Source organism: Gopherus flavomarginatus, chromosome 3, assembly GCF_025201925.1.
Source record: "Gopherus flavomarginatus isolate rGopFla2 chromosome 3, rGopFla2.mat.asm, whole genome shotgun sequence".
Classification (NCBI taxonomy): domain Eukaryota; kingdom Metazoa; phylum Chordata; order Testudines; family Testudinidae; genus Gopherus; species Gopherus flavomarginatus.
In genome coordinates this window covers 196,537,872-196,551,319 of record NC_066619.1, presented here as the reverse complement: position 1 = coordinate 196,551,319, position 13,448 = coordinate 196,537,872, and the positions used below count along the sequence as shown (strand labels likewise).

At 35.4% G+C, this 13,448-nt stretch overlaps 1 protein-coding gene across 8 annotated transcripts in view; it reads right to left on the bottom strand.

Annotated features, from left to right (window-relative positions):
- The window catches only part of GAB1 (GRB2 associated binding protein 1), a 135,305-nt gene that overhangs the window by 8,288 nt on the left and 113,569 nt on the right, over positions 1-13,448 (bottom strand). For 2 of the 8 annotated variants that reach the window (XM_050946381.1, XM_050946376.1), the window contains 4 exons: positions 9,622-9,705; positions 3,112-3,201; positions 576-669; positions 72-195 (listed from right to left, as the gene is read on the bottom strand). In XM_050946381.1, coding sequence (XP_050802338.1) covers positions 72-195; positions 576-669; positions 3,112-3,201; positions 9,622-9,705 — 392 coding nt within the window. The remainder of the gene's footprint in view (positions 1-71; positions 196-575; positions 670-3,111; positions 3,202-9,621; positions 9,706-13,448) is intronic. The other 6 variants (XR_007773451.1, XM_050946375.1, XM_050946378.1 and 3 more) reach the window with 3 other exon arrangements.

Sequence of the window (13,448 nt, the reverse complement as noted above, 5' to 3'; positions counted from 1 at the left end):
ATTTGTGTTTGCATAATTTAAAAGTAAGGACTGCACAGGAAGAGAGTAGTTAAGATGTAGATTTTACATACTGAGTCTTCAGTGGACTGATTTGGATTCATGGGTACATAATTCTCTTCACTGTCATGCGAGTCACTGCTGGAAGTTGTGCTATGAACTGAATCCGGTCTGGGAGACATAGGAAACCTGGAGGAGCTAATTACCAGGAATTATTTTACAAACAATCAAACTAGAATATTTTAAAACTCCTGGCAAATAAAAAAAAGTATATTAGAGCTTAAACTCTTATTTGTCAGCTTTACCAGGGTTGTTTTCTGGTTATACATTGTCTTATTATTTAAAAAATGATACCGAACAACAAACATACATACAGCTGACACATGCTTGCGCACATGGCTGCGCGTGTGTACACACACACACACACACACACACACACACACACACACTACACGCACACACAGGAAATCTCAGTCTCTGCTAGAGAGACTGAAAAAGTAAAGATCACAGATATATTCATTAATGCTCCAGTAAAAAGAAAATAAATCCTCTAAAGTAAGAAAAGCTAAGAGACTTACTCTCGTGCAAAACTTCGGGTGATAGGAGATCTAACTGGGGCTTGCAATTCTTCCCATTCTGGCAGAGGTTTTATTTCTAGTGGAGCTGGTTTTGCTATATAAAAAACAAACAATCTTAAAGCACAGAACATTTGAAAACAAATCCAAATTCAGCAGCTATTCTAAGGCTAGCAATGCACAGAAATTAATATAATTACTTTTATTTTAAGTTGCCACTGAGTAAAAGATTTCCATATAAACCCCAAAATACACTTATCAGGAAATGTTCACTTCTGAGAGAGGTTTCTGAACCACTGTTTGTATTATAAACTTTCCAAAATAATTATGATGTTGTTAGTAATGAGTGCTACCACTATTAGAGAATTTCGAAAGCTGAATATTAACGTGCGATTCTATTCTGAAAAGGGAATCTGAAAATGGCACTCTAGGATTCCATGTTTATTGTGCCACAATGACTCATCAAATTGGCTCAGTTCACAAGTAAAAGGTAGGGTTGGTTGGATGCTAGCCTTTTATTTAAAAATTGCCAGTTCTGCAAACTCTAGATCTGAAATATTTTCTTGTCTCATACACCTTTGTCAATAATAAAGACTCTGGAAACCCAATTCTGCATTCACTTACACATTTGCAATCCCATTGTTAAGGCTGCAGAGGTGAAAGTGAGAGCCCTTTAACTGGAATTTAGTTAACAAAATTGATGAGTCATAATAGAAACCAGCTCAGTTTTTCATAGGTGATTTAGTTCTCTATACTGCTTAACGTGAGAGAAAAACAGAAGAAACATACCAGCACCATTAACATCAGATGATAGGATTCTGAGTAAGGTGCATTTTTACACAATTTTCAGAGTAGAACCACAGCTTAAACTAAAACGGAAATTAAATATAAGTGATTTTGAGTTGTAAAAAACTCAATGGATTTCTGTACTGCAAGACTTATAGGGAAGTCTATTTATCATCAATCTTAATTTCGATCATACTTGACATTTAAAAATTCAATTATTTTGAGAAGGTAGTTATGAAATTATGATGAACGCTATTAGAGTTTTTTCACAAAACAAACAAAATTAAATATCAGCTACACAAGATTGTTGACAGCCCATCTGACTGCTCCAAGACCAACCTACTTACCAATATCAAACTTCAGCCAGTTTAAAACTAGTTCATACGCAGTGAAACCTGTCAGAGTGACCACTTGTGGGACTCTCAAAAATCAATTGCTTAACAGAGGTGGTCTTATAAGGGGGAGCAGAACTGTACTATATTACAGCTAGAGGGACTATTTTGAGGCAGTATTAGGCGAAAGGGTTATCTAAAAAGGTCAGCCCTTTGTACAGATTTCTATGTAAATTTTTTTTAATTGAAATGTTACAGATAAGTGATAACTGAACATAATCGCCCCAAACTGTTAAACTGCAGTTAAAACCAGGCTTTGGAGTTGTGCTCTGGCTCTGCTCCAGCTCTAGGCAAAAACTTGCAGCTCCACTGCTCCGGAGCTGCTCGCACTCCAGCTCTGGGCTCTGCTCCAAAGCCCTGGTTAAAATGCAGTAGAGTCACCAACATGTAGCTCAAGAGGTATCAGCATACATCAGTAACTTACAGTGAACAAGGTTCTGCCACCTTAATTCATGCTTAGCAGCATCTTATTTATCAGGTAGTCCCATTGATTTAAAAAAATCCCAATAATTTATTTCCATGAATTACTTAAGGAATAATGTACTACTCAAGGTGAGCTAAGGTTGCAGAACTGAACCTTACCTAAGCAACAAACATGCTACTGGATGAGTGGCTGTGGTGGATACCAGCACAGCTCATGTGCTTTATAAGGCATGAGGCTGAATGACAATCAACAGCCCAAGTACAACTACTGTATCTTTAGAAATGCAGTAAGGTCTTGATCCAAAGCCCAATGAAATTAGCAAGAGTCAGTCTATCAATTTAAATGGACTTTTGACCAGGCTTTAAATGCACCTGAAGCATGCTTTAAAGAAAAAAAAGTTTGACATTTGTAATTTGTCTTAGCCCATGTGACTGTACTGGATACCAACACATTTAGTGTCTATAAAAAACCAGTCACACTCCACTTCCTAATGCTCATTTAAAAAATATAAATGAAATCACTGTACTAACAGACAGTCACAGCATCAATCTCTTTGACTGCATCTTGACATTTAGCTAACAGCAGATTATTAACCTGTGACATTTATGTTATCTCTTAATTAGAAGTTGTTTCAAACAACATACTGGTAGACCACATACCCTTGTTTCCAAATAAACAGATACAAAATTAAATCTGAAATATGAGCAGCTATAAACTGAACAGAACAAAACTTATATGTATAAGTGTTAATTTCTGGTAAATCTGAATGTTTTCCCCTGCATGGGAAACACTTTTTATTAGCAAATAAAATATGTCCAAATATCTTAGATTACAACATTAGCAGTGACAATGCTTAATTAGAGTTTAACCTTTAAAAGAAACACACTTTTTTTTTTTAAACAAAGCCCCATACAACATGCAGTGCTATAGTACATACCCTTTCTTCTTGTAGCAAAGTCACCTATGGTTTGTGAATCAGTTCGCTCTAAACCATGTGGTTTAGGTCTTAAAATTTTAGGACTTTGACCTAATTGGTAAAAAGAAGACTCTCTTAATATAATGTTTGTTTTATAATTGGAAAAATGGAATTCTGTAAATAAGCAGCAGAACCCCTTGCAGAAAGGCTAACTGCATAAGCATAAGCAAGCTGCTGAGGGAGAGTTTTACAGCCCAGCTAGGTCTCATGCCAGGGCTTAAGCACAACCAAACATTGCATGCAAGAAGCTTGTCTGAAGCAAGTAAGATGTATCTAAAAGGTAGAAAGCTATTTTAAAAAAAAAAGACATTTCTGTTGAATTACAATTTTTAAAAGTAGTTTTGAATAAAAAATTGCCATGTTAAAGGAACATTTAACAAGATATGGAAAATGGTTAGGTTAAAATGAAATTGTAAAAGAGTTTAAATGAATTTCCACTACACCTCTACCCTGATATAACGCTGTCCTCGGGAGCCAAAAAAATCTTACCGCATTATAGGTGAAACCACGTTATATCAAACTTGCTTTGATCCACCAGACTGCGCAGCCCCGCCCCCCGGGAGCACTGCTTTACCGCGTTATATCCAAATTTGTGTTATATTGGGTAGCGTTATATTGGGGTAGAGGTGTATATTAATCCTTAAAAACCAACAAAGTCCCTTTATTTTTCTTCCAGATAAGTCTTTTGGAAGTCTTTTTCATATATATTTGCTGACCTGTCTCAAGCTTCCTTCTGGCCCTAAGGAAGCAGACATGACTTTCTCTTAGCGTCAAACTTATTCTGTAGAGGACTAATTCCAGGTTTAATTCTGGGCCACGGGCTCTGGTATGAATTTAAGTCTGCATATGTCCAATCCAGAAGAACTCCCATTGATGTTAACAGGAGGTCTGCATAAAGAGCTAGAGTAGATAGACTGTGGCATTGACGTTATAAATAACAACAAACGTTTCAGATCTGGGTTCCTAAAGACAGGCTCCTGAATCCATATTTAGGAAAGCAAATAAAAAAGTGTCCTAATTTTCAGAGGCACTTACTACCTGCTGCTCCCACTTATTTTAAACCTCACTTTAGGGATCCAGGTTTGAACAATTTGGCACAAACTTTTCCTATAGCTATTTATTATTCAGTGTCTTACTGTTGTATTCATAGATATTGTTATATTCAGATAATATGCTGCCCTTTATGACCATTGTATTTTTTACCTTTGTATCTCTTTCTTGCCCATCTTTCTTTCTCTATTTCTCCTCTCCCAGCCTTGTCTTTGTCTCTCTCCTTCTTTTGTCCCTCCGCATTGTTCTCCCTGGAGCAAATCCCAAATCTTCCCCCTTCTGCCATGGGCTTCATTACCATTCCCTTCCCTGTCCTAGCTGCTCAAATGATCAGCAATGAAATAGTTAATGTTAAGCTGTAAAGTGTCACCATCAAATTTAAGAGGGAATGAGACTGGTGGAGAGGAGTTCACAACTATTGTTTCAGGCTATCTGCAGACTCAAAAAGACAGCACTATATCGGTTTATAATTGCTTAACATTTAAAATTATTAGTAACAAAAAATCCAAACATAGGCCAGAATCTTGACATAGGCCTAATCCTTTAAAACAGGTCAAACAGCAGATACTGTTTCAGTGCATTTCACACAGATTGAGGAACTACAACAGCTAACTAGCTAGGCTTAACTACAAACTCCTGCTAAGTTGTGAAGTAAATTTCTCTTATACTTTTTTCTTCTATTGTATATACTTTACACCTATACATTTGCAATAGAGATACAGTAGCTCAAGCTATAATATCTGATACAGCACAGTATAATGTTATTACCAGATTACACAAATCTTAATTGACACCTTTTAGATGCAAGAAACTATATTCAAAAATTACAGCTATCAAAAGGCATTCTGTAATAGACCCCTTCAAGAAAGTTTAATTGTCTAGGCAACCTGACCACAAAATACTCCATGTAGTTCATATGAGGTTGTCCATTTTAAATATATATGTGGTCAATGTAAATTTTACCTCCTCCAAATAAAATTTCTCACAGCATCAAAGATACTTTTAGATACTCCAGAAATGAAAAATGAGTCAGAAAGGGAAGAATCGGAATCCAAATAAGTCTTTTAACTGTAACTTTGATCTAGGGTTCACCGATCCATAGAATATTTGCCAAATATCACAACTATTCAATGAATACCAATGAAATTAATTAAAGACTAGTATTTCGAACACTATTCGAGCAGCTCTACTCTGCTACTCACACTACATATGTCCATATTTAATTAAGCCTCAAAAATGTGATGAACTGAAAGCATTCAATCACACAACAATTATTTTATATTGTCTCAAGTACACAGTGCTTCAAGGGGGTGACTGAAACTCCAGAATCATTGATCACTCAGAATAAAGCATGTGAGATGTCAACTTGAGGTAGCTCTTTGGGTTTGATATAATTGTGAGAGATGGCAGATCTTCTTGAACAGAGAGCTTTTTCCTGGGAAATCAAGCGTCATATTAAGGCTACATAAGGGGGAACATTCCAGCTTACATGTGGAAAGGGCTAACCTGCTTTATTTTATTTAAAAACCATAGACATCAAAATACCTATTTGTATAAATACATTGGGAGGCGAGAGAAACAATACCAAGGGGGGAAAATGCTACCAACATTCTTTCATTCCGCCTCCTGTCAGTGTCAAGATTTTTCAGGTACACATGTTTTTAAAAAAATTTTAAACCAGGCCTTCTTTATTTGATGCTTTTTTCTACTCTATGCATCTAACACTTAGCAGAACTTCACTCGCTGCTGGACTACATTTAGCTGGAATTTAAAAAAAACAAAAACAAAAACACTTAACTTGGAACTGTTTAATGTTCCACCTTCAGCTTTCTGTAACAGAAACCAAGCTGCAAATTAAGAACTGCTGGATCTTGGCAACAAGCTAGATAAACTGCAAATAAATTACATTTAAAACTACTTCTTAGATGCTAACCCAGTAGTACAGTAGTGACTTTGCACCGCCATAGGGGAAACCTGGGTTTAATTCTCAGTATTTGCTTTTGGGGCCAACAAATGCTAGTGAAACAGTGATCATCAACTTTTAGTGTCATGGAGAAGGCAATTAAAAAAAAAAGGTATTTTTTATTTTTATCTGTAACAGAAACAATCCCCACCTTGACTGGACAAGTTGAACTGACAGAAGCAATTGGAAGGATTAAATACTTTTCTCTACAAAATAATCAAAAAGTAAAATGAATGTACCCTTAAAACTGTATGTCTTCTCTGAAAAATGACTATAACAGTTATAAATATATATATAATCTATATAAACTATAAGTATTGGCAGATTCTTACTCAGCTTATCTGCTCTCTGTGTGAATTTAGAACTAAATCAAAGCTGACTAACAATAATTTTTACAACTTTTTAATACTACAGGGCCAATGAAACTCTGGGAGAGCGAGCTGGATTCTACTCTAGCTCACACACCATAATTAGAATTGTTAGTTTGAATGCAGAATTCATTGTCGCAGTGCTACCACTCTGTTTATTTTACTATAAGTCTTGTAATATTTGTCCTTTTCTTAAAGCCCAAACCTCTAATGTCATGTTTTGTGAGCTTTCATTTTCAAAAGAAAGCACATTTCTAGCTATCATGGTTTCAAAAAAGCTTGACAATGTGAAAGGCTCAAAACCAGAAGTCAAACAGAGCCCTAAATTAATTATTTTTTAAGTTCTTGTGAATTTTGAATGCATAGATTTTGAATTTGTGATGTATAGGTAACAAAGAATTTAGGTTTGACTTTCAGATTGAGTTTGCAAAGTGGGAAGTAAAAAAAACAAACAAAAATCATTTTTATATGTAAAGTGAGGAGATCTGATCTTAAATGGTATTTCAACAAACAATTTTTCAGACTAAAACCACACTTCAGGGTGTTCCACATTATATTTAGTGGTTCAATAATACACTGGCTTAGATGGTGAAAGACATAAATGCCACATGTCCACCTTAAGTTTTATTTTATGATGCTGCTCCTGCTATATCAAAACGTACATATTGTTCAAACTGCATACAAATATGTCACAAGGAAATTGTATACTGGGAGATTTGTAAAAAGTTTTGTAAGTAATCAGGGTTCCAGAATTTCCTAACAGAATACGATGTGTATATGTTTTAAAAAACATATGTTCTGTACAAACCCACACACAACCATGGGTGATGAAGACTGTGGCAAGGTCAGAATCAATTCCAGTACTTCCAACTATCATCTATGAGAGAGGTTTCATATAAAATTCCTTTCTCCAAAGGATGACTATACCTAAAACCACATTAAAAAAAATAAATACTGGAAGCTTCTATAAAGTAAAATTTCAGTGAGGAGATGTCAATAAGCAGGCACCCCCACTCAAAAAAAAAAAGGAATAAAAGAATGTATACATTGCTTTTTAGTAGGATCCTACTTCAAGTTACTGTACAGCGCAGTCTAATGCTTAATTTCAGTAAGTCTCAAAGATATAGTTTGCCTTTCAAATATACTCAGAATAGCTACGTAGTAGCCCACATATTTTCTGCTTCAGCAAAATCCAGACTTAGATGCTAATCTCAATATCATTTTGTAGAGTCTTAAAAACAAATAATAATAATATAGCATGCATTTGCCCCAGTCTTTATTTAATTTTTTTGTCACCAATTTCTACTTGTCACATATAAAATTGCATGAGGTAAATTATCTTTCACTTTCCTCAAGGGTAATAAAATAAAGAGAGCAAAGAATCCTGTGGAACCTTATAGACTAACGGACGTTTTGGAGCATGAGCTTTCGTGAGTGAATACCCACTTTGTCAGATGCATGTAGTGAAAATTTAAAGGGACAGGTATATATATGCAAGCAAGCTAGAGATAATGAGGTTAGTTCAATCAGGGAGGATACGGCCCTGTTCTAGCAGTTGGGGTGTGAAAACCAAGGAAGGAGAAACTGGTTTTCACACCCCAACTGCTAGAACAGGGCCTCATCCTCCCTGATTGAACCAACCTCATTATCTTTAGCTTGCTTGCACATATATACCTGCCCCTGGAAATTTCCACTACATGCATCTGAAGAAGTGGGTATTCAGCCATGAAAGCTTATGCTCCAAAACGTCTGTTAGTCTATAAGGTGCCACAGGATTCTTTGCTGCTTTTACAGATCCAGACTAACATGGCTACCCCTCTGATACTTGAAAATAAAGAGAGGACATTAAATTACTCTTATAACTCTAGATTGTCATCAAACCTTGTTAGAGGAAAGAAAATGATTTTTCCCCTCAGGAGTTCTTTCCCTGATACAGAGGCATTCACTTCTCAGAAAAGGAAGTCAAGGAATAGTTAACGACTGAATCCTCCTGGGAAGCAACAAGTTCCAGAGAACAGGGCACATCAAGCTAGGAATCAGGAGACCAGGATTCTATGTGTGGTTCTGCTATAGTTTCAAGTGTATGACTTTGAAAAAGTCTTTTAGTATTTCCATTCCTGATTTTGCTCATCTGGAAAATAGGAACAGATAGAGTGTATATCCATTTGTCAAGAGCTTTGAAGTCTGCTGATGGAGAGCTATGTGAATGCTAGGTGATATATTATTTTGCTATAGCTGAGTCAGTCCTAAGATTTCTTAAACATACAACCTTTTTTGTTGTTGTTGTTGTTAATCATGTTGTAAAATCATGCCAGTTTTTTACATATCACTTAGATGAGTGTTTTCATTATCATGACTGTAACCTTCTCCAGATACTGGACCAGGGTGAAATCCCGGCATCATTCAGCCAATGGGAGCTTTGCCAAGTTTCCATCCCAGTCTTCTAATTGGCTTAAAAAGCCATGCACCTCTATGGCACTATGTACATATTTTTTTTTTAAACAAGCAATTAATCTTCCCTGTTTTGTGGACTACATTACTTAAAACTCTAGTATATTGTCATAATACTTCTTGGTCTAATCAACTGCACTGAAGAGAACAATGAGAAAAAGTAGAGTTGTCAACAAGGAGTCATTCCTGTTTCTATTCCTAAACTACTACTTTCTTCACTCTCTACTACATTTGGGTACATATCATTCTGCTTTACCTTTGCTTTAATCAATCATACTTCAAGGAAGGAGTGTTTGATAGTCTCAAAGAATTAAGATGTCATAGTAGAGCTTGAGGCTAAGCTAGTCAAATACCTTTAGATTTAGAGGAACACCACCCAGTTGTGCTGATGAAAACAGAGGTTCCTTAAAGGCAAATCCCATTTTGCTAGCAATATTGTTTCCAATTTAGCATCACACTACATGCAACTATGGCAGGCTAGAGCAGCAAAAGCACAATGACTACAAAAGAAATACAGTGCGAAAGACTGGTCTTTTAAAACATTTAAAAATATACTTTTCAAATTCAGTTCAGATAAGTACAGTAAAAACAAATGTGGCTGAATACTTTGGATTTTGTCCCAAAGAGTATATCACTTACCTGTTATTACACATCTCTGAAGGCTGTATCTTGAATTGATCCAGGCTGTTGGGTCATGAGGCCTCCAGCCATGCTTCAAAAGGGCTTTCAAAGTTTCCAGAAATTACTGAAAGCTCCCTCGTTTGTGGGAGCAGCTGTGAGCCAGGATAGGGAGTGGTGTTACATACAATGCATTATAACCTCAAACTATTTAATCCTTTTTGACCAAATAAATTTAACCTAGGACACAGTAGGACAGGCATAGCCTAACTCAGTTCACAGCTTTTTTTCTTTTTTCTTTTTTTTTTTTTGCCTCAGGGACACTTCTGCAAATAAGAAGTCTGCAGACTGCTAGGTCCCTAGCTATCTGAGGGGGTGGATGGGTGTTCAGGTGTATATTAGTATGCATATATGCAGGTGAATTTTAGGTTATTAATTTAATATGAATGAATTCTCAAGGATACAAAAAGGGATACCACCACCCACAACTCATCCCTTCTTCGCCATATTAAACCCTCTTTTACGACACTATACTATTTCCTAAGAACTAGCATTCAGAAAATGTCTAAAAGGTGTCCAAATGTTCCAATATTTATTCCTGAGAGGCCCACTCTCTTTTAGCCACTGACAGAGCCAGGTCTCTGTTGGTTAACATGTTGGTCCCCAGAGATGGTGGAACCAGAGGAAGCAATATAACATTGCAGACCTCATTTCCACAAAACAGATTGGGGGGAAGGGAGAAAGAAGAGAGAGACAGGGAACAGGGATAAATATCTGTAATTACTGCACTAAACCTTGGTCTCACTGAATTCTATGGCAGAACTTTGACTCCAGTGAGTCCACGATTTCACCCATTACTATCCTGTAAAGCCTTCCAGTTCTCAAAAAAAAAGTCAAAGGGATCTGTAAACAGAGGAACCCAACAACACTAAAAAGTACAGGGCATTCTGTTCTTATCTGTGAATTTCCATTACCTTATTAGTGTGTGTCATGGCTTTAATGTTATTTTAAAACATAGAATGTGAGGGGAAATGTTTCTGAACTACCACAAATTATTTTTACCATTGTAAAAAATTTTTGAGTGGAGTAAACACCAGTTACTGTTTAAAATATTGTTGTTTCATTTGCATATCTATGTAAAAATTGAGGTCAAACTAAAACAATTGCCATGTGGACCAAAGAACAGGAGGGGTGCATATGTACTGAGACTCAAGCTTTATTTACCTCTTCCAATACCAAACAAACAATCAGAATCACTTTAAATTAGGAAACTCCTTTAAAAAATTAATCTTCCTCAAATTTAACACTCCTGATCCAGCACCACAAATCTTGGCCAGGACTAGGTATGTCAAGTCTCAGCATAGTACATTCTTATCAATTATTAAAAGCCCATTTGAAACAAGAGTTTAAAATGGAAAGATGAAACAACCTTAGGTCTGATCCCACAATGGTAACTACTAGCATGGTTCCCTGTGCTCATGTGAGGTCCTGCTAAAGTTAATTGACTTTACATGGATGCAGAGGTCTATGCTAAATATATCACTACAGGGACAAGATCACACATAAGGCAACAATGTTTCTCATTAAATAAGAAACTTTGCCATCAGTACCAGAGAGAAAGGAGTTGATGATTGGATGCTATGAAAGTTTCTCTCTATAGAAATAACTGTAGCTATCCATACACAGCTACGGCTCACAGCTGCTTCCTTAGATAGGAGAAGGTGTGGTCCTGAAATTTCTGGAGGTCTTATAACCCAACACTGTGGATCTCTGCCATGATACATTCTTTTAGAGAAATAGTAGTACATTCCAACAAAAATTCTTAAAACAAGCACAGGTTACACACTGAAATTCCTCTATACTTAAAATGAAAACTCAACAAACATTTTATGTACCACATTCCTCACATTTTTTTTTTCCTTTTTCCTAATTCTGGCTGGGCTTTCTTGAAATGCCTGGTCTATCCATTAATCTCGAGGTACTTTATTTATAAAATAATTTATAGTAATTTATAACAGAATATTGTCAAAATACTTTTAAACTACAAGTGTAGAAACAGTGTGTTAGGAGAAATTACTACAATAACTTGAAGGTTGAAAAAGCATCATGCCAAATCTTTGTAATGTATGCATGTTTCAGTTATATAATGGACCATGGAAATTTATAGTAGGTTTGTGCCATGTTAATGGCATTTGAAATTACTCAAAAATATTCTAGAGCATGGGCACTTCATCTGTTGACATTTAAACATGACTAGAATGTTTAAATAAGTTCATATTAAGAATGGATAGAAATAGTTTATAAGATTTAATTTATTTTATGGGTTACTAAATAAAGTAAAATTTCACAGTGGTAAAATCAGACATATTATCATCCTTGGTTAACAAAATCAGGGTTTTTGTTTATTTGTTTTTAAAGCATAGTCCTCTTTTCTCCCATTTCCCTTACCTCCTAAAAATTTACTGTCGTAAATTTTAGTCTTCTGTTGGATATAGTTTTATTTTACAAATAGTTGGCAGTATTTGACTTTTATATAATTTTTAAATGAAAATTCAAGTTCTTTAGAAAAATAAAACTAATTTGTTTTCAAGCTGTTTTATAAAGGCCATCACTGCCAATAGAAAATGGGCAGAGCCAATTAATATGAGCTGTGTTGTATAACAGTACATTTGTTAGTACATCAGTAAACCTGATGATCTCTTTTCTCCATCCATTGACGTTAACAGGACTTCTCAGATTCTTAACGTGTTTAAGTCCTTTCCTGGATTCGGCTGATATCACTTTTTAGAATGCTGCTGTTTCAAGAAGTGATACAAAAAAGCAACGTCTCTTTCTCAGAGATCTACGTGGTTGCACTGTATTGTCAACAATAAAGTGGCAATCTTTTTAGTACAGAGATCGGCCTTTTGTGAGGGTCAATAAAGCTATGTTGGTAAAAGAATGCAAACTAACAAGTCAAGGAAAAATATTTTTAAACAGTTTTGTATTTATTTTAAAAATATTTTCCAATATCAATTTTTTTCATTGTGTTACTGTCAAATATTTCTTAACAGTTAAACATAACTATTGTCTGGCAACATGAAAACAATTGGATGTGAGCAGGAAGTCAAGATTCTGAGGAAGGCTATGTTTTGTATTCTGAACACTGCTAGTCAGCTACAGGACTTGGCACTTCCCGTTTTATGCAGAGATCTTCTACTTCATCCTCCGGACAGCATTAGTGTTACCAGTTGAAAATTTAAATTACTAAAATTTTGGGGGCATGTGAGTTTTTAAGCACAGAATACATTTCCCCCCTAAAGTAATACATGTACATCAGTTCAGCCATTTTTCAAGTTGATAAATATTATTGGTTTCAGATATTTAAAAAACTAATTTTCAAATTATATATATTTAGAAACCAACATTGCTGATATTTGATCTTATGTATGAGCTAATGTCTCTTAGTATTTTCATCCGAAGAAAAGAAAATTATAAATGTCAAAGTCTGAAAAAAAAAACAACTCTTTTGAGAATGCCAAAAAATGACATAACCATTAATCTACAAGGCCAGTATGTTGATGAAACATGACAGTGAGATTGAAAATCATAAGCCGCTTTGATCTCTCTAATCAAATGTCTCACATCAACACACTATAAGAGAAAGACTTATCTGTTTTTAAAGAGAGACTATTTTAGTCTCGAGACTATAACTTCCTTTAAAGGAAAGTAAATCCAGTGTACCATAATGCTGCATAGAAATTAATATCTTAACGGAATGCTACAGGGGATTTACCTTAAGTAAGATAAGTGTTTGGGCCCATTTGTCAGACTTCTCTTAAATTCTGTTTTTTTGGTTGGTTGGTTGT